At 35.3% G+C, this 18733-nt stretch overlaps 2 protein-coding genes across 7 annotated transcripts; one reads left to right on the forward strand and one right to left on the reverse strand.

The window, feature by feature from the left end:
• Positions 1-1298: 1298 nt before the first annotated feature.
• LOC107846883 (RING-H2 finger protein ATL57) lies at positions 1299-3394 on the forward strand. The gene is made up of 2 exons (XM_016691151.2): positions 1299-1864; positions 2888-3394. The coding sequence occupies exons 1-2, from the start codon at positions 1539-1541 to the stop codon at positions 3285-3287; spliced, it is 726 nt and encodes a 241-aa protein (XP_016546637.1). The 5' UTR covers positions 1299-1538; the 3' UTR covers positions 3288-3394.
• A 6348-nt stretch (positions 3395-9742) lies between these two features.
• LOC107847988 lies at positions 9743-17682 on the reverse strand. 6 transcript variants are annotated; one of them, XM_016692623.2, is made up of 10 exons: positions 16729-17020; positions 16553-16637; positions 14961-15766; positions 13142-13260; positions 11998-12957; positions 11603-11912; positions 11128-11293; positions 10858-10969; positions 10451-10676; positions 9743-10354 (listed from the first exon to the last, which is right to left on the reverse strand). In XM_016692623.2, exons 3-9 carry the CDS (start codon positions 15693-15695, stop codon positions 10559-10561), a joined length of 2520 nt encoding a protein of 839 aa, XP_016548109.1. In that variant the 5' UTR covers positions 15696-15766; positions 16553-16637; positions 16729-17020; the 3' UTR covers positions 9743-10354; positions 10451-10558. The 6 variants fall into 6 exon arrangements, with proteins under 6 accessions (XP_016548109.1, XP_016548108.1, XP_016548111.1 ...); XM_016692622.2 differs by lacking the exons at positions 16553-16637; positions 16729-17020 and adding an exon at positions 17424-17682; XM_016692625.2 differs by lacking the exons at positions 16553-16637; positions 16729-17020 and adding an exon at positions 17341-17441.
• Between the last annotated feature and the right edge of the window lie 1051 nt (positions 17683-18733).

Consider the following 18733-nt stretch of genomic DNA (forward strand, 5'->3'; position numbering starts at 1 on the left):
TGTATCTGGATTTACTACACTTGAGCCAAGGGTCTTTCGAAAACAGCCTCCATTATGTTGTAAAGAAGTTCCAATGACAATACCTAAGTTGGTTGTTGTCCAAACCTGTCTAGGACAGATGATATGATAAAACTCAATTAGTTATTTTATGGACATGTTTGTTTGGACGTAATTGATAGTATAAAAATTGGAAATGGGGTGTGAAAGGATCACAGTTCAGGAGTGTGACACGTGTAGGAAAAATTAGGAGATCATGCAGCTCTTTCCAAGCTTGGGGAATAGAGTGGCATTCTTTATTTAGGGGGTGGGGTGTTGAAGATGTATTTTGATAAAAATCACAAAGGTCTTTTATATTATTCGTTACTTTACACGTCATTAGCTGATTGTGCAAAAAAATATCAAAATATCATATCGGAACAACAGCTGAGGTGCTTAAAATGAACGTCGTCGACTTTATCTGTCAATGTAAAAGTTTATGTTAAATTTAGATGTCTGGTGATGTGTTTGGTCTTTAATAGTTTTATTATCGTACAAATATTATGATATATTTAAGTTGCTGCTCCTATTAAATTTCATGCTATTCGCGACAAGATAGGAGCTTATTAACTAGGGGCGAATCCATGTGTAATTTTGCGGTGCTCCGGCACCTATTAAACTTGATGTAGATTAGGTATAATTATATAAGAAACACAGAATAAATGGTTTAATTTATTAAAAAGCACCTAGAGAACAAACATATGATTGGGTGAAGTGGCTTGAGGATGTAACTTCCATGTCTAGTTTTTCAAGTTTGAATCCTTACAGCTACATACAATTTTTTATAAAAAAATTTTGAGCACATACAATCTTGAATTTCTGGGTCCGTCACTGTTATTAAGTGGAAGATGAGATGTGGGGAGGAGAAGGTTCGAACATGTAAGGAAGAGATCCACGCTTCCAGGTCTACGAGGTTGACTATGATATTTTCTAGGAGGTAGATCGAAAAAGTATTTGAGTAGAGGTAATTTAAAAGGACGTAACGTAGTTTCAACTTATCGAGGGCGTTACCTTGAATATACTTCAATTGCGTTTGATTTTGTGGTAGTTACTATTCATTGTTATGCTTATACCTCTGACACTTCTTTTTTATAGACCCCATATAAAAAAATAATTCGATGGATTAAATTTTCGCAAAATTTATCGACCCATATAAAGAACAACTCGATGAACTAAAGCTCTCGCTGAACTTGTAGACCCCATATAAAAGAATAGTTTGATGGATTAAATTTCTGTAAAATTTATCGACTCCATATAAACAACAACTCGATGAACTAAAACTCTCACGCAACTTGTAGGCCCCATATATAAACCATAATCCAAAAAAAAAAATTCCTAAAATCATCATCACCATACATCCTTATCTTCTTCACCTTCTCTTCCTCCCAAAAACTTCATTTCTATTTCCACCATCTTCCACTACATCACAAACACACACTCAAAAAAAATAAAACTATTTAATTTATTCACCAGCCAAATTTTTATTTTTTTTTTTTTTTAAAATGAGAATAAAATTGTCTAGAACATTATTACAATATTCAAACACAGAATATTTACATTCATCATCTGACTCAATTACAACATTCCAAGCTAATAACAATGATTCAGTAACTACAGCTATTGGTAGACCCTTTAAGCTGTCAGCACCATTTGATTCATCAATGGCTTTAACTATACTTGTTCTACTCACTGCTCTTTTCTTCATGGGATTTTTCTCCATTTATATACGTCACTTCACTAATGAACCAACTGCTGTTGTTGCTGGTGATGATGATGATGATCGTCGTCGAAGAAATTTACCTGCTTCTTCTTCTACTAACGTACACAGGTGATTTGTTAGGATTTGTTCTGAATTTTTAATTTTTTTTTCTTTGTGTTTTAATTGAACTTACTTTATTTTGGGTGAGAAAAATGAATTTTGTTTGTCAAATAATTGAACAATTTTGACATTATCTAATAATTAAGAGAAAGAAGTTTAAAATATATTCAAATTTTGGCGAAAATTGTTGCAATGCTTCTCAATTTTTTTGGGGGAGGGGTTGGTTTTACGACTCTTTTAGATAATCTTTTATTGTATTTTTATAGAATATGTTTGTTCAGTTGAATCACTCTATGATGAATACACGTACATAAGAGCGTGTAAGATTTGAGTAAGATCTGAGGTGATTCAGCTAAGTAAATATATGTCACAAAAATATAATAATAAATGGTCTAAGGAGTCGTAAGACCGGCAAAATTAAAATGTGTCACGGCAATTTTCGCTAAAATTTAGGCATATTTCGGATTTTTTTTCCAATAATTAACTACTCTTTTAATATTAATTTATATGGGGCAATTGAAATTTTGAATGATAATTTAGTTCTTTAATCAAAATTTCTGTATGTGCTTTTAAATCTTTTTAAATGGTTAGTTATTATGATTTTTACTAGTATTTGAAATGTATGAATTTTATTTTAAAAACTTAAAATTTTCTATATCCAAATTCACAGTGAATCACAACTCCAACACTTAATTTTCTACTATCTTAATTAGTAGAAAAATATATATATGTTCCCGGTTCATTATCGAACAATTACTTATTTAGTTATTTATATGATACAAACTTTCGTGTGGAAAAATAGTTTTTATTTTTCATCTCATATAAAAATTTTATATGATTTTTACAATAAGTCTTATGTTTATATGATTTATCAATAATTTAGATTTTATATTAATTTTTTAATATGTAGATCTTGATAAATCATATTACCTGGTATAATTTTTATGATAAGTTTTATATTTGTATGATTTATCGTCGCTATTATTTACAATTATTAGCTTCGGTATTCACATGACGCTCATATTAATATAGATCTTGTCGGAAGGGGATCGACTCATCAACGATTCAATCACTACCGTTGGTTTCTTACGGTGGAGCTTCGAAGCACTTGATCGAAGATTGTCCAATATGTTTGACCGAGTTCGAGGCGAGTGAACTCATACGCCTCATCCCGTACTGTCGCCACGTGTTCCATCAACAATGTCTTGACACGTGGCTATCATCGCACGTGACTTGTCCTCTCTGTCGGTCCACGCAATTTTTCAAGAAAGCAGATGACCTTTATTTGGATGTAGTTGAGGTAGAAAATGGAAATGGTGTGAGTGGGGAATCTACGGTTCAAGAATGTGACACGTGTAGGAATATTAGGAGATCATGTAGCTTTTCGAATTTGGGAAATAGGGTGGCATTGCATAGAAGTGCAAGTTTTTGAAGGAAAAAATGAAAAAATTGTAAAGATTTTTGTAATTATTATTTTTGTACAACACTCAAATTGATAATTTAGTGTGAAGTATAAGCATTTCATTTTAGTTGTTAACATAATTTCCTTCTACTTGTTTTTTACGAATTATAAATAAGATGGATAGTTATTTACTTAGGTAGATGAGGTTTGTTTGTATGTAGTTGATGTAGAAAATGAAAATGGTGCAAGTGAGGAATCGATGGTTCAAGAGTGTGATACGTGTTGGAATGTTAGAAGATCATTTAGATCTTTCAATGTTCTTTAAGAATTATAAATAAGATGAGTAGTTATTTACTCTGTCGGTCAACATAATTTTTGAAGAAGGTAGATGAGGTTTGTTTGGATGTAGTTGATGTAGAAAATGAGAATGGTGTGAGTGAGGGATCTTACGGTTTTGGAGTGTGACACGTGTAAGAATATTAGAAGATCATGTAGCTTTTTTAATGTCTTTTAAGAATTATAAATAAGATGGATAGTTATTTACTCTGTCGGTCAACGCAATTTTATTTTTTAAGAAAGTAGATGAGGTTTGTTTGGATGTAGTTGACGTAGAAAATGGAAATTGTGTGAGTGAGGGATCGGTGGTTTAAGAGTGTGACACGTGTAGGAATGTTTGAAGATCACGTAGCTCTTTCAGTGTCTTATTAAGAATTATAAATAAGATGAATCATTATTTGCTCTGTCGGTCTACGCTATTTTTCAAGAAAGTAGATGAGGTTTGCTTGGATGTAGTTGAAGTAGAAACTGGAAATGGTGTGAGTGAGGGATCAACGGTTTAAGAGTGTGACACGTATAGGAATGTTAGAAGATCACGTAGCTCTTTCAACGTCTTTTAAGAATTATAAATAAGATGAATAGTTATTTTCCTGACGTCCACGCTGTTTTTCAAAAAGGTAGATGATGTATGTTTGAATGTAGTTGATGTAGAAAATGGAAATGGAACAGTTTAAGAGTGTTGGCGTGTGTAGGAATGTTAGAAGATCATGTAGCTCTTTCAAAGTTTTTTAAGAATTATAAATAAGATGGATGGTTATCTATTTTGTCGATCCACGTAATTTTTCAAGAAAGTAGATGAGGTTTGTTTGGATGTAGTTGATGTAGAAAATGGATAATTATAAATAAGATTGATAATTATCTATTCTGTCGATTCACGCAATTTTCAAGAAAGTAGATGAGGTTTGTTTGGATGTAGCTGATGTAGCAAATGAGAAAGGTGTGTGAGTGAGGGATCAACGGTTCAAGAGTGTAACACGTGAAGGAATGTTAGAAGATCATGTAGCTCTTCCAGCGTCTTTTAAGAACTATAAATAAGATGGATAGTTACTTATTCTGTCGGTTCACGCAATTTTTCAAGAGGGTAGATGAGATTTGTTTGGATATAGATGTAAAAAATGGGAATGGCGTGAGTGAGGGATCGACAGTTTTAGAGTGTGACACGTCTAGAAAAGTTAAAAGATCATGTAGCTATTCCAACACCTTTTTAAGAATCATAAATAAAATGAATAGTTATTCTTTTTGTTGGTCCACACAATTTTTTAAGAAGGTGGATGAGATTTGTTTGAATGTAGTTGATGTAGAAAAGGAGTATGGTGTGAGTGAGTGATCGATGATTTTGAAGTGTGACATGTGTAAGGATATTAGGAGATTATGTAGCTCTTCCAACTTGGAGAATTGAGTAACATTGCATAGAAGCGTAAGTTTTTATGGAAAAAAATATAAAATTTATAAAGATTTTTGTAATTATACTTTTGTATAGCACTTAAATTGACAGATTATTGTGATTTGTTATTTTGTTGTGAAGTATATTTATGAATTAGAGAATTTGCAAGTGGAGGGGTCTATGGTTTTTTTTTTTGACTAAATTGGGATGCATGGATATTTTTATAAGAGTAGCATAATCGAGCTAAGCTACTGTTATGAAGTTTCAAATTTTACGAAATTTCGATTTTTGAAGTGAAATTTCTTTAGAGTAGTTTACCTAAGATGGTTGAATGAAAATCTTGGAGTATCTGGTAAAATTAATGTCATGTAATTTGACGGTCATGGTTGAATTCATGAAAACAAACTTCTCGCATTTCGCGCATAGAAAGTTTTAGCGTATCATATGCTCCTTTTAATTTCGAGTTAAATTGAAGATTATGTAAGTGTGGCATCAATAGTGAAACCTCAAAGTAGGGTTTACTTATACCTTTTGTTTGCTTAATTACATTAAAAGCATATAATAAACTTGATTAGGACTATCAAAAAAATAATTCCTTGAAGCAATTGAAAGAAATTCCAATTTGTTAATTGTCTCATTTTGCGAAGCACACATGCAATGTATAATTCAAGAAATTGAGAGTAAAAATTTAAGAGGTTATTAATGTATTCAATCTTAAAATCACAACTTTTAAAGTCTTTAGCCACATTAATATTCCCAATATTACATGGTAACATTTAAAATCTCAATTTTTTTAGAGAAAGTTAATCATATTAAATTTCATGTTCTCAATGACAAGATGAGAGTAATTTCGATAGAAGATAGAAGTGAGGCTGAAATGGTATGGATATGTGAAGTGGAGATGCATGTTTTATTACGGAAGCTGTGGATGATTTCCGAAGAGGTAGATATATGCCAAAGAATTATTGCGGAGAGGTGATCAGAAAACACATGACGTAGTTTCAACTTATCGAGGACATTACATTGACTAGGAAGTGGAGGACACGAATTAGATAGAAAGTTAGTAAGTAGTAATACGTTGACTCGTTATTCGCCCATACTAGTGCTCCTAGTGTTGTTATCTATTACTTCTTGTTCTTCGATTTCTGTATGATTTTGTTATAGTTACTGTTAAGAAAGTTTTGTTATGCTTACACTTCGGTTTCTTCTTTTTCTAGACTACTCTAAACTATTTTTTCCTAAGTCAAGAATTTATCAAAAACAGTTTACTGTCTGTAAGGTAGGAGAAAAATCTGCGTATAAACTTACTATCTCCAAACTCCTTTTGTGGGACTACAATAGATATGGTAAGGAGGCGATGTAACAGAAAGATGATTATAGCCACGAACAAGATATCCAACAACAAGAAGGAAAAGCGAGTCAAGAAAAAAATGGCTCGAATGGTACAATCCCTCCGTCATCCCAGAATGAAAGAGGTGATCTCGAAGTTCTTGATCTGTGAAGGTGCGTTGTTAGGTGCTCCATTTTATTTTCCCATTAAGGCTGAACCTAAACCTGTGGTCGTGAGATAGCTGTCCATACACTAATAAGGGATGTATAAATTCTCGAGAAGAGAGGAGCCATGGTGCCCCCCCCCCCCCGCTCGGATCCCACGAGCGAATCGAAAGTTCGATCTACATTGGATCTCACCCGAATCACCCCATTTATCCTCCCCAAGAAATGCAAAAGAAATAGAAAATAAAACAATCATTCATTTCAATGGGTTAATGTATATAAATAATAATATATTCATGTAGTTGATGTAGAAAATGAGAATGGCGTGAGTGAGGGATCTTACGGTTTTGGAGTGTGACACTTGTAAGAATGTTAGAAGATCATGTAGCTCTTTCAACTTTTTTTAAAAATCATAACTAAGATGAATAATTATCTATTCTGTCAGTCCACGTAATTTTTTAAGAAAGTAGATGAGGTTTGTTTGGATGTAGTTGACGCAGGGGCGGCTCAAGTAAATCTGTGATCTAAGGCAAAAATCAAACGGAGGCCTTACATTTTTAAGAAAAAATAATTATTTTTAGAAAGTCTATTTTTAAAATTATATAATCGTATTTAATAATTTTTTTTTAATTAATAATATAGTCAACGCATTAAAAAGTTTTTACTATACCAAACTCCTAAATTTTTTTATATAAAAAAAAAATCTATAAATAGTATTTAATATATTTCTTAAAATTTGTAATTTATTATTACTAAAAAAAATGAGGCCCCTCAAATTTTGGGGGCCTTAGGTGGCCGCCTTTTCTTCGAAAGGGTTGAGCCACCCCTGAGTTGACGTAGAAAACGGAAATTGTGTGAGTAAGGGATCAGCGATTCAAGAATGTTGACGCGTGTAAGAATGTTAGAAGATCATGTAGCTCTTTCAACGTCTTTTAAGAATTATAAATAAGATGGATAATTATTTATTCTGTCGGTCCACACAGTTTCTCAAGAAGGTGGATGAGATTTGTTTGGATGTAGTTGATGTAGAAAATGAAAATGGTGCGAGTGAGGGATCGGCAGTTCAAGCGTGTGACACGTGTAGGAATATTAGAAGATCATGTAACTCTTTCAATGTTTTTTAAAAATTATAAATAAGATGAATAGTTATTTATTCTGTCGGTCCAGGCAATTTTTCAAGAAGGTAGATGAGGTTTGTTTGGATGTAGCTGGTGTAGAAAATGAAAATGGTGTGAGTGAAGAATCAACGGTTTAAAAGTGTGACACGTGTAGAAATATTAGGAGATCATGTAGCTCTTCCAATGTCTTTTAAAAATCATAAATAAGATGGATAATTATCTATTCTGTCGGTCCACGTAATTTTTTAAGAAAGCAGATGAGGTTTGTTTGGATGTAGCTGACGTAGAAAATGAAAATTGTGTGAGTGAGGGATCGGCGGTTCAAGAGTGTTGATGCGTGTAAGAATGTTAAAGATCATGTAGCTCTTTCAACGTCTTTTAAGAATTATAAATAAAATGGATAATTATTTATTCTGTCGGTCTACGCAATTTTTCAAGAAAGTAGATGAGGTTTGTTGGGAGATCTTGTAGCTCTTCTTGGGAGTAGAGTGGCATTGCAAAGAAGTGTGCAAGTTTTTAAAGGAAAAAAAATGTAAAATTTGTAAAGATTTTTGTAATTATACTTTCGTATAGTACTTAAATTGACAAATTATTGTGATTTGTAAGTTTATTGTGAAGTACATTTATTTATGAAATAGAGAATTTGTAAATGAAGTATAGATAATTTAATAAAGAATTTTTTTTTTTAATTTCCAAATTTGATAAGACAAATATTCTTATATAGCTAGAATCTATTCATTAATACATCACATGGACAAAATTAGGAATATTTTCTTCTTTTTTTAGTGGTGAAAAACTTTATTCTTTTCATTTTTCATGATTATGTAAATGTGACCAACATAGGTCGTGATGGAATGAAATATGATAGGGTTTCATTTGTATTTTTAAAAATTAAAAAAAAAATCTTATTAGAAGCGCCGTCCATAAAAATAGCTTGATAACAAATACATTCGGAGTTAAATTGAAGATTATGTGAGTGCGGCATCAATATTGAAACCTCAAAGTAAGATTTACTTATACCTTTTGTTTGCTTAATTACATTAAAAGCATATTATTAACTTGATTGGGACTAGCAAAAAAGATGATTCCTTGAAGCAATTGAAAGTAATTCCAATTTGTAAGATTACAAGTTTTAAAGTCTTTAGCCACATAAATATTCCCAATATTATATGGTAACATTTAAGATCCCATTTTATTTAAAGAAAATTACTCCTATTAAATTTCATGTTCTCTATGACAAGGTGGGAGTTCTACTGAAGTGAGGCTGAAATGGTATATAGATATGTGAAGAGGAGATGCATGGTTTAATGCAGAAGTGAGAGAGATTGGTTGTGGATGATTTCAGGAGAGATAGTCAGACATATGCCGAAGAAGTATTGAGGAGAAGTGATTAAACAAAACATGACGTAGTTTCAACTTACCGAGGACATTACATTGAATAGGAAGTGGAGGACACGAATTAGATAGAAAGTTCGTAGGTAGCAACACGTTGTCTCGCTATTCGCCCATACTAGTACTCGTAGTGTTGTTAAAGTTAGTAGGTCGTAGTACGCTGTCTCGCTATTCGCCCATACTAGTACTCGTAGTGTTGTTATCTGTTACTATCTGTTATTTCTTGTACTTCGAGTTTTGTATGATTTTGCTATAGTTACTGTTAAGAACGTTTTGTTATGCTTACACTTCCGCTACTTCTTTTTCTAGACTACTTTAAACTATTTTTTCTTAAGTCAAGAATCTATCAAAAACAGTTTTACTATCTGTAAGGTAGGAGATACGTGTTTCCCTTCTCGGGACTGTAATAGATATGGTAAGGAGGCAATGTAACAGAAAGATGATTGTAACCCCGAACGAGATATCCAGCAACAAAAAAAGATGGCTCGAATGGTACGATCCCTCCGTCATCCCAAAATGAAAGGGGTGATCTTGTAGTTCTTGGTGCGTAGTTAGGTGCTCCATTTTATTTTCCTATTGAGGATGAACCTAAACCTGTGCTCGAGAGATAGCTATCCATATACTAATAAGGGATATATGGATTCTCGAGAAGAGAGGAGCCGTGGTGGTTCCCCCTGGACCACCCGGATCCCACGAGTGAATCGAAAGTTGAATCTCAACCGAATCGCCCCATCTATCCTCCCCAAGAAATGCAAAAGAAATAGAAAATAAGATAATCATTCATTTCAATGAGTTAATGTATATAAATAATAATATATATTAAACTTTACATCATTAGTTTCCCATCTTTGTTAAAAGATGAACAAAAAAGAATGAATAATTGTATACCATCTCACTTAGGTCATAAATTAAGGAACAAAATGATTTATATGATGGAAGGCATTTCAAGATCCATGTCCCATCTTGAAGTATGAAAAAGTGCAGCTCGACGCACAAAGTATCTCACGTTCATGTAGGGTCTGGAAAAGGACCACACCCCCAAAAAGGTCTGACGTAAACAGCCTTCCCTTCTCGGAGATAGTGAAAGCTCTTTCTAGGCAACCACACACGTGCTGATCACTCTCACGTTCACATAGGGTCTGGAAAAGGACCGCACCCCCAAAAAGGTGTGACATAAACAGCCTTCCCAACTCGGATAGTCGAATAACTTCATTAATACATAACAAAAGCCATCACAAAAAACTGACTTTCCTGTTAGCTATGTCAGGCAGCAACCAATATGTCAACACACCGATATAGACGAAGGAAATTTTGGATAAAGGATAAGTTTCACCCGCTTATTCTGTTCACGATAATAAATCAGACGTGCAAATCTGCAAATCGGAGTGTACAGTTATGAAAAAATGAACGACAAGCGAAGACAAATCATTGGATACACAAAGTGAAACAGCAGAGAAAGAGAGAGTTACCTAAACTAAAGGAGCAAGGACTGCAGGTGCCAAATAAATCTTTATTTGAATTATTTATCTTGTCTCTCTGATATTTATCGTCTACTATTTTCTACCAAATTATATCAGTTACTGTATAGAGAAAGCTCGGATAACCTCGACTACTGGTGCCAGGCACATCGGGCACTTTGCTTTTTCGTCGACCAATTTTTCTGCACATTTTGTACATGTGCACATGTGGCCACACCTGCATCCAAGAAGGAAAAACATGTCCGAATTCCGATAATGTCAGCTGGAGGAATAGGTGAAGGACAAGGATGTTTCATATTTTTCACTTCAAATAGGAAAAGCACTGTCCCTAAGACAGCTCAGAAAAGCATCATGTGCACTTAATAATTGAAGGAAAGACAAAGATGTTTCATGTTTACCTGTACAATAACGAATCGATATTGTTTTTACAACATAAGCAACATATTCCTTTTCTCACTTTATCCCATTTGGGTTCATCGTTCAGCAAAGCATTCGCGCAAACATCCACATCTGATAAACGGAGAAAGAAATTACCACAACAGATAACAAGTTCCGAGGATCAAGGATGAGTTGTTGTATAAGATGACAACTAGATGAACAAAGTATTATAGGATTTTCTCCAATTGAAGGAGGAGAAAATCGTAATGGACAAAGGCGTGAAACCAAACCTGTTGAACCAGCAGATCGATTTAAGGCTGCAGAAACTTCTTGACGAACCGACCTCTGCAGCTCAACTTGCATTTCCATGCATGTTTGAAGCATCCTTTGCATATCGTTCATCCGCTGATGAAGCACAGCCATGTCAATCTTCAGTTCGTTGATGATATCCCACTCCTGTAACAGATCAAACAGGTATGCATTTCATTGTGAGAACTATGATCACGTAAAACAAGAAACGGACATGATTAAGTTGAGATTTGAGTTTTATCAGAAAAAACATGCATATAGTGAGAAGTTACTGTGTTTACTAAAATCTCAAAGTATAAGAAAGAATAGAATAACATAATCTAACTTGCAGATCTAGTGTGCGCCTTTATATACCAGAGGCGCCTCTATTATAATGATCATCGTACTTTTTGCAACTATGCTAATCAACTTCAAGTAGAGCTTCATGTAGTTCACGGAAAATCGGTGAAGACTTACTGATTCTCCCATGCGCTGATGTGGATGTTGGCGAGGTAAATTCTGATGCTCAGGTTCCCGATTCCAGTGTGGCTGAGAATGTGTCTCTTGAGGTGGAGTCGCAGTAAAGGGATTTCCCTCAATATTTATCTGAGGCCCATCTGGATTAACGTTCTCCTGCTGCTGCTCCTGCTCTGCATCAGAGGGGTATGAGGACGTTCCATCCATATCCCAATCAAAAGAAGCATGACCTTGCCTTTCAACGTAAGATTGTATTAGCTGGTTTAGACTCTCACGGAAACTGCTACGGAGCAGATTAGAAACACGCCTCCTACACCATGAACACAATTGTTAATTACACGAAACTTCAATGTTACACAGAAGATGCAGAGGCCTAAACGATGGAAGATTCTTACCTGCTTAGCAGTTCTCGAAGTTCAATGCTGTAAACATTGTCATCATCCGGTATATAAAATGTATCAACCCTTCCAATGGACCCATCATCCTGACCGGAAGGCGTGTCAAACCAGTCATCAATTGCCTCTTCATGCCACTCATCATGTGGATCTTGTGCATGGTTTTGTTCTTCAATGCCACCATCCAAACTTTCTGGATAAGATTGATTAGGAGTCCCTTCCTGCGAATCTCCGACCATGTTTTCTGTGGCATCATATACCCATTCATTCTGATCATCATACATATTCTGTGACTCACTTTCGTCATGTTCTGCTACAAATTCCTCTGGCTGTTCTGCTTGCTCCAAATCACTCTGTTCACGCTCAGCGATAAATTCTTGTAGCTCTTCTGCCTGAGCTGATGAACCTTCCCAGTCATAATCTTCAAAGATATTTCTATCCAAATCACGAAAATAAGCCTCTACCACCTCTTGAGAATCGCTTGCCTCACTTCGCATTGCATCATTTTCATTGAACGTTGCATGGTTTTCTAACAAATGACCACCTTGCTGACTGCCTTCAATAGCCGTAGCTTCCAGCAACCATCCTTCACCAGCATTTTCCGCCAAGTCACTATTCCCGTTATTTTGTCTTTCAGGTAAACTACAAGACGACTCCAAATTTGACGTGTATTGCTCTTGATCCTCATTTTCTCCAACTTGCTCTGAAGTTTCAGCTACTTCGTCCATGTTATATTGATGATTCACATGCTCACAGATAGAGCTTGCTGAGTTTGTCACCACATGAGATCCGTTGATCTCTCTCTCTTCATTAACAAGTTCCGATTGATCATAGCATTCATCTATTACCTCTTGTTCACTATTTGATTGAGATGGCTGACGGACATCCTTTGGAGAGGACGGCAGCATATTACTAGTAGAACCACGCACATTATCGTCCAATCTGGACAAAATTTCTTCCCTGTTTCCATTTCATATGCCAGGTAAGACGGTTGGTTAGAAGAAGTTATGCTTGTCAGATACTACTTATGTTATCAGATGTACCTTTGGGCTGACAGAAGAAGACAATTACTAATATAATATTGCCGCAAGCAAGTGAAAACAACTCAAAGTAAAACGGACTTCACATTCAGGTCCATTTTTACCTTAAATCAGACACAGTATGCCGTTGCCTCAGTAAGCCCAGTTCGCTTGCTGCATTTGAAGCAGTTCGTTCATCACTGCTCAAGTTATCATTTCGCAGAAACCTTCCCCGGAGTAATGACTGCACCACACAAAGTTTTCCAGTATAACGAACACGCAAGAGGTGGAAAATAATCAATGGATGAGAATAATAGAAGCTCGATGAAACAAAGTACAGGAGCCTAAGGATCTCCAAATTCACCGAAGACCAAGGATAAATATATTGTATGCACGTTAAATCTAAAAAGTCCAAACTACTAGAATAAGTACAAACAATAATTGCACTATGATGAAACCAAATGCATGTTGATAAACTACAATTGAACAATCAAACCATAATTTATCAATATCAAACAAGTAGCCAATCAATCAACTACACCTTGATTCCAAACAAAGATGGGAGTCGGCTACATGAATCCTTTTCCTTTTTTTGGATAACCGTGGTGTCTGGGCCAGCTTGCGCGCACTTCGACTAATTCCATGGGATACCTGCCACCTCCCACCAGAAACAGGAAGCAGGTAACTCTTCCACCAAGGCTAGAGAAATCACCTAGTGTTTGTCTCTATTGGGAATTAAACCTGAGACCTCATGGTGCTCAACCCAACTTCACTGAACCACTAGGCCACACCCTTGGGTGTGTCGGCTACTTGAAACCTATGTTAACCATTCCGCTTAATTGGGGCCCATTCTCTTAAAAGTAACAATAAAATTTCATGAAGCCATGTTTGGTTCAACTACAAATTAAAAAGGGAATCCCGGTGCACGAAGCATCGGCATTCATATAGATTCCAGAGAAGGGTGACACTACAAGGGAGTGTGGCAGTCTACTCTAACACAATTACATATCAATAATTGATTCCACAGCTCGAATCCGTGATTTATAAGTAACACGGAAACAACTTTTCCTTCTCAACTAGAAATTCAAAATTTTAAGTCAACTTTACAATACTAATCACTCCCTCCATTCAGTTTTACTAGGCCACTTTGGACTTTGCACGCCCTTTAGAAACACTGATTGATATGAGTATTTCACTACAATACCCATATTAAGTGATGTTTAGTATTAGGTGTTGGTGATTTAGGGATTATGTAACTAATTCTAAGGGTAAAACATGAAAAAAGAATAATTGTCTTTTCTTGATATGTTAAATGTGACAAGTAAAAGTGAAAATCTATTTTGGAATAGTGGACAACAAAATGTGAATGGCGCGAGTGTTAGTCGGACAATATCAATTTTATACTTTTAGTCATTTAGATATACTTGTGGGACTATAATGAGTATATTGTTGTTGTAGTGATTGAGATATACCTAGATCACAATGCAGCATTGCTACTTGCGACCAACTAGAGAGACACGTGGCGTTGTATTTTAGCAGAATCTTTAATTAACATATCTAATAATTAATACTTTAAACACCCTCGAGATATCAACCATTATAAAGTTAAGTATTTTATCTAATTGTGATCAAATTTAGCCAAGTGAACTTGCAAGATATTAGCAAATTTGGTCAATCTCCGTTTTTGCTTACCTCTTTATCTTTCGCACTCTATTGACTAGCATTATATTTTTTCCATTTGTTCTCAACGACATGAGAACATTTCACATTTAACTTTGATGCCATAATGAGGAGACTTTCATTCCTCACTTTCTATGTATGATATACACCAGGAGACAGGATATCAACACCATAAATCCTTGAATAACATTTAAGATGACATACAAAATATTGATATTCTAGGGGGGGCAAGGACAAAAGAAAGCATTTCCACTGAAGCCTAACCTGAATCCGGTTGCGATAGGCAAAGTCTGATACAGGCTTACAATCCAACAATCCCTGAAGTTCTTTTTCCCTTTCCCTCTGAGATCTCATCAGTAAATCAACAAGAGCTTGTCGACCACAGAGTCTACGCAAGGCCTTTCTCTTTCCATGTTGTGAATGATTGACCGACAACCCATCACGCACTTGTTCAAATTGAGAACCAATTTCAGGAGCAACTTCATCTCTAGGAGAACTTGTGCCACTCCGATGAATATTCGTTCGCACCCACTCCTTTATGATTCTCACCCTTGCTCGTTCGTTTTCCCCTAACAACTGTACCTTAGAACAGTTGTTAGCATTTGAGACATTCAATGATTGTGAATGACCCTTTGCACCAGTGTGCATCCACTCCTGAATAAGCTGCCTCACTCTTTCGCGTTCAACCTCACCAAGATCGCTTGATAGATCTGAGCTAACACTGCGTCCATCATCAAAGTAATTATCCAACTCGATATGGCTTTGATTCTGGTCCTCATTGACACGATCATTCCTCTGTGGTCCCAGCCTATCTTCTGTAGGGGCATAGGAATTACTCACCGCATGCTCACCCTCAAGCTCCCTCCACATTTGCAGAATAGATGAAGCCCGGGTTCTCGGCCTGTCATGTTCACTCCGCTGCCTCGATGCTGACGACTGAGACTCTATAAATAAAGAAGAACCAAATGCAGAAACATTATGCAAGCCAGCAACAGCCATACTCTTGCCACATTCAACACTTCCAATTCTCAACCATCGTAATAAATCACCGGATCTATAAGTTAACCGATCTGTTCATGAAGCATCAAGATTGCATTAATTATGGCAAGAAACTGATTACCCATATCACCAAATTGTGATTTCCAATTCAACTAACACATTAATAAAGCTGCAACTATCATAAACAAAACAACAAAAGAAACACGATCCTTGATTCTGTCGGATAGTCGGGATCTAATACTACGCAAAATTTAACTTAACACCAAACGAAGCAAAAACTTATCCCCTAACCTCTCAACAAGTAATCCAAAGAAAACCTTTTTTTAAGCAGAATGGGCCTAAAAAGAGGAAAAGTGATTAGCAGATCTTTCTTTTTCCTCTGACAAAAGGGTAAAAAGTAACATTCAAATTTCAAATCTGAGTAGTACACCTTCAAGACAGCAAAACATCCCACCCCACCTACTCACATCCCCCCCCCCCCAACCAAGAAAACAAGTGGTGGGGTGGGGAAGAAAGCAAAGAAAGTACTTAAAAATCAAATCTTTAAGAACAAATCAAGAAAATTTCCACATTATTCAAAAATATCCTAAAAAAATTTAAGCTTCTACAGATAAAAATACAAAAACATGAGCTGTATAAAGAATATAGAACACAACATTAACTCATAATAGAACACCCAAAATTTTAACTTAACCTCCCAACAAGTAATCCGAAGGAAACAATGGGCCTAAAATGAGAAAAAGTGATTAGCAGATCTTTCTTTTTTCTCTGACAAAAAGGGTAAAAAGTAACATTCAAATTTCAAATCTAAGAACCTGAGTTCTCAAGTCCAAATCCCAGCGGAGACAAAAATTCACCTTTGTCTTAGCCTTGTTGGATAGAGTTAGCTGATAGTCTCCTGGATTTAGCCGAGGTGCACGAAAGCTAACCCGTACACCACCGCTATCAAAAAGAAAAAGTTCAAATCTAAGAACCTGAAGTCTCACGTTCAAATCTCAGCAGAGTCAAAAAAACACTAGATGATTCTTCTCACCTATCCTAGCCTTGTCGGACAGAGTTAATTGAGAGAAATCTCCCTGGATTTAGCCGAGGTGCACAAAAGCTGACTCGGACACCACAGTTATCAAAAAGAAAAAGTTCAAATCTGAGAGAAGTATTCCTTCATGACAGCAAAACATCACACCCCACCTACTCACATCCACCCAACCCCATAAAAACAAATTGTGTGGATAGCAAAGAAATCACTTAAAAATCAAATCTTTATCAACAAATCAAGAAAATTTCAGCAAAATACCACACCCCACCTACTCACAATCTCACATCTACCCAACCCCAGATTACCAATTTCAGAAAATCAAAAAAAAAAATTACTTACAAATCAAATCTTTAAGAACAACAACAACAACAACAACAAACCTAGTATATTCCCACATAATGGGACAAATCTTTAAGAGCAAATTAAGCAAATCTCAACAGTAAATTTACATTGCAGAAATCAAATGAACTGGAAATTCCAGCAAAATTACGTATAAAAAAAAAGTACTAAACAATGCAATACCAAAAAAAACAAGATTCTTGATTTATTGAAATTCCAACAAGAAAGAAAGATCTACAGCACACGAAATCCAAGGAAGGAAAGAAAGACCTGCAGTGTACTAAACCTCCCACTATACACGAGGTCCAAGAAAAGACCAAACCAAAAAAATCATCCATTATACGCAATCTTACCTTACATGTTTGTCTGTATGCAACAACAAAGAAAAATGAAAACTGGCCTTATAGAGTTGAACAGTTGTTGAGTTGAAAGTGAAAGAATGTAGAAACCCAACAACCCAAAAAAACAAGAAAGTTGCAGTATGTGTTGTGTAATTTTCAGAGTTGAAGAGGATTTGATTTTTTTGGTCCAAATGAGAGAAAAATGTAAGAAGCTAAAAATGGAAGGGGAAATTTATTAGGAAAGTAATAACGGAAGTAGGGGAACACCTCACTGTATTTTTGATTGGTCCATTTATTTATTTTAGTAGTTTTTACCATTAATTTTGATAAAAACAAAATTAAACAAAAAAAGAAATAAATATTAATTCAAAGTGTGATAAATGGTAGTATATACATTTTGTCACGCACATGCATCCCTATTGTTAGTATTAAGGACGTATATGTATCATTTCATTAATGGTAAGCGCTTATATATGAGAGGCTAAAAATAAAGGCGCTCGAACAATATCGAAAGGGTACTAATTAAGCAAGTTATTTATGACTGGTTAAAACATCTGGAGCTCTGAAAAAAGATTAAAGCAAATTTTCATAGTTCGAAACCCAGCTCCAACAACTTCTTTGTAGGTGAAGTGAGGTACTTCTTTTGATTTGAATAAAGGGTTGTCATCTTTTTGGTCGACTTTGATCGTAGTTAGTTCAAAACCTAAAAATCCAGTCCACTTGCATCAGGGGCGGAGCCAGTCCAAATCCCCTTTGATGAAAAAATATACTATTTATACATAATTAAAATTATTTTTTATGTGGTTATAGTAGGTGTTGAACCCCCTTCGACTAAGTTTTCTTTGAATATTGAACCCCTTAGTTGAAATCCTGGCTCCGCCTCTGAATTGCAGTCATGTTGATTAAAATAACTAAGTTTAATGACTTGACCAGTCGCTAACCCTTGTATTATAAGATTCTCTCGCCCTGTGGTCGACATTCCAATCCCTTTAGTCATAGGTGCTTGTTCTATTTTGAATTGAATGGCCTGGGGCTCCCGAGGTACATACTGTTGGCCCTTCAGGTATCTCGGTGATACTGCGATTCTTCCTGAATAGTCTGGATTCTCCCGTTGAGTCCTCGCTTGAGCAATTTTGATCACCTAGCATACCTTTGCTTTGGTCGGTAACAACCCAAAATATGATGGAGAATATATACATACAATTGATCATAGTTCAAAAGTATATTTGTCGTTTTTTCATTTTTTTTTAATAATAACACTTTTCATCTTTCGATTATGGATAAATTCTAATTTTAGTACTATAACAATAGGGGTGGGCGTT

Source organism: Capsicum annuum, chromosome 11 (genome assembly GCF_002878395.1).
Source record: "Capsicum annuum cultivar UCD-10X-F1 chromosome 11, UCD10Xv1.1, whole genome shotgun sequence".
NCBI lineage: Eukaryota > Viridiplantae > Streptophyta > Magnoliopsida > Solanales > Solanaceae > Capsicum > Capsicum annuum.